The following is a 2,864-nucleotide window of genomic DNA, read 5'->3' as shown; positions in this document are numbered from 1 at the left end:
GAGCCCTGCGGAACCCCACTGCCCACATCCCTCCAGGTTGAAAATGACCCATCCATCACCACTCTCTGGGTGTGGCCCTCCAGCCAGTTGGCGACCCATTTGACTGTGTGGGTGTCGACACCACAGCTGCCCCAGTTTCTTAATGAGAGCGGGGTGAGAGACGGTGTCAAAGGCTTCCAAAAGTCCAGAAAGACTATGTCCACTGCTGCCCCTGCATCTAAGGCTTTTGTGACCTGGTTGTAGAAGGCCACCAGGTTGGTCTGACAGGACCTGCCTCTAATGAACCCATGTTGGTTGCCTCTAAGCATAATCTCCCCCGCTGGCCCCTCGTGGCCATGTGCCAGAATAATTCTCTCCAAAACTTACCTAGGATTGAGGTAAGACTAACTGGCCTATAGTTTCCCGGGTCCTCCTTCCTCCCTTTTTTGAAGATGGGAACCACGTTGGCCCTCTTCCAGTCCTCTGGCACCACACCAGAGCACCACGAGTGCTCGTAAAGCCGTGCCAGGGGTCCCACAATGACCTCAGCTAATTACCTCAGCACTCTGGGGTGGAGATCATGCTGAAGTCCCAGTCCTTCTTTATTTCTATATCTTAAGAAAGTGCTCAAGGACGTCTTTGAGTAATTGTCCACATTTAACCAGAAGAAATAAAGTGAGAAAAATGCTTTGGTTAGCCATTGCTTTTGGGTTCATATGTTCATTGGGCCTTAGTAGAGAAAAATGAAACTGGCATGTTAATATGAAAAACAGAATTGTAACAGGTTCACTGATTAAAGGTATTTTTCCTCCCCACTCAGGAAAGGCATAGCAACCCATATGTTAAAATGGAATGCTGTGTACCGGAATTGACTGTCATACCAGCTTCCTTTTACATGATTAGCTATTAAGAGGCTATAATGCTACTAGAACAGCTCTTAAGAAAAAAAATGGCTCCTCCTTCCCTACTAGTGAGAATAAACTCTGATTGGATGCATCTACATGTGCAATTAATGTGATGCAATAAACTTGAGCAGTTTGAGCTGGAGTCAACTATTCGCGGGTGCAGCATCTACATGTGTGCCTGGGAGAGCAGCAATTTGAGCCAGGGCAGAGCAAGCCCCCACTGGCTGGGCTGACTGGGCGCAGTCTATGCCTGCAGTCAGCATCTATGCATGCATTTTGGTGCAGTAAAGTACTCCACTGTAAGATAGTACTGACCCTGACTGTACTATCCTATGGCAGAGTTAATTAGTTTACTGTGCTCTTATACTGGTGCATGTGTAGACTGTGACGCTTTACTGTGGAGCTAAGAAGTCTACTTGGCTGTAAAATGCATGTGTAGATTCACCCGTGGTATTCATTAAACTTGATTGTGTTTATTTAGCTCTACTTCTGTTTTCTTGCAGTCTAAGCTCTGGTTTGTGTGACAGTCATATTGAAACAAGTGTCTCTTAGGCACATGGCTAACAATAGTTTAGGCCAGGGGTAGGCAACCTCTGGCGCACATACCAGAGCATGAAATGTGAAGGCATTTTGCTTGACACTCGTGCCTTGGGGAATGGGCTGGGGCTGCGCTGCCGTAACAAGGTTCGACCTCTCACGGCTCCTCCACTGCCTGCCCCTGACATGTCAACATCTTACAAGTCAAGGTTGCTTGTGTTTTGGGTACTCTGCCCAAAAACACTGCTGACTCCTGGCTTAGGCACTTTGTTGTATCAGGGCCTAAACAGAAAATAGTCATTTTTGTACTTTCAGGAAAAGATTTCAGTTGCATATGCTTCTGAACATGCTTCTGTTTTGTAATAGGTTTTGCACATGAGAATGACTTGGAAAATGAAGTAGAGAATGAAAAGGAGGCTTTCGCAGAACTTCGCAATAAAAAGTCAAGAAGAAGACAAAAATATAGAAGACGATAATTGGAAAAATATGCAGCTGGCTGTACTGCCCTATACCACTGTCATTTTGGAATGAATTGCTTAAATATACTTCATATAAAAAGGGAGGGATCAGGAAAGGAGAGAATGTAAAAAAAATACCAGCTATTTTTTTTAACTTTTTGTATTGTTTTTGTTAATCTATTGTAGGAGAACAGATTGTTTTATAAGTTTTTCTTACTATTTTAAAACTAAACTCTGCCTGACACTTGCCCTGGCAGAGTTAACTTGGTAACTCAGAAGCAACAAAAGAAGTCCAAAGAGGTCCTTATTAATTAGAAATGAGCAGGTAGGAAAAAATTACCAGTTCAGTAGTATGACAGAGCTATACTGCTCATGAGAAGGAAGGCCGCTTCTCTGATTCTAAGACGACTTTAAATTGGGGGTCAGGGGTGGACTTTAAAGGGCAGCTTGTCCATGCCTGACATGGCTCCAAATAACTGTTATGAACTTAGCTATGGAGCCTTTTTGGGTTGGGGGATCCTTGATTCTACATGTGGGAGATCCTTGATTCTACATTCTCCTTTCTATTTAATTCCAGAGACTGTAATAGTGAGTACAGAGTTGTGTTTGTGTCTATCAGTGTTGTAAATATCCCTAGTTTGAAATGGACATGAAGTTCCCCTCTTTTGGTTGTCATTCTGGGTTTGATATAAATTGTTTTCTAAAGTACTGAAGTCGTACATCATAATTCTTTTAATGTTAAAGATTGCTTATGCAATTTTACTTGTTTTATAAACTCAAATTGCCAAAAAAAATCTTGTAATGCATAATAATATTTTATAAAGTCTGAAATATTACTGTAAAAACTTGCTCTTCTCTCATTTATTTTTAAGTGTGAAAGCCATATGTGATTGCTCAGTTGAGTAAGGGCTGCAAGGTTTGATTCAAAGTATAGGTTACAGAGTGGTGCGTTCTGACACTTGTACTTCCAGGCTGTCAGCCTCAG

At 42.5% G+C, this 2,864-nt stretch overlaps 1 protein-coding gene across 2 annotated transcripts in view; it reads left to right on the top strand.

The window, feature by feature from the left end:
- TRANK1 (tetratricopeptide repeat and ankyrin repeat containing 1) overlaps positions 1-2,019 on the top strand; it is a 78,903-nt gene extending 76,884 nt beyond the window's left edge. For both annotated transcript variants that reach the window (XM_019508985.1, XM_019508984.1), the window contains one exon: positions 1,788-2,019. In XM_019508985.1, coding sequence (XP_019364530.1) covers positions 1,788-1,897 — 110 coding nt within the window. In that variant the 3' untranslated portion in view covers positions 1,898-2,019. The remainder of the gene's footprint in view (positions 1-1,787) is intronic.
- The last annotated feature ends 845 nt before the right edge of the window (positions 2,020-2,864 follow it).

The sequence above is a fragment of the Gavialis gangeticus genome, unplaced genomic scaffold (assembly GCF_001723915.1).
Source record: "Gavialis gangeticus isolate Ggan-Ray unplaced genomic scaffold, GavGan_comp1, whole genome shotgun sequence".
Taxonomy (NCBI): Eukaryota; Metazoa; Chordata; order Crocodylia; family Gavialidae; genus Gavialis; species Gavialis gangeticus.
Note: the sequence above shows the minus strand (reverse complement) of the source record. Positions and strands in the feature narration are given on the sequence as shown.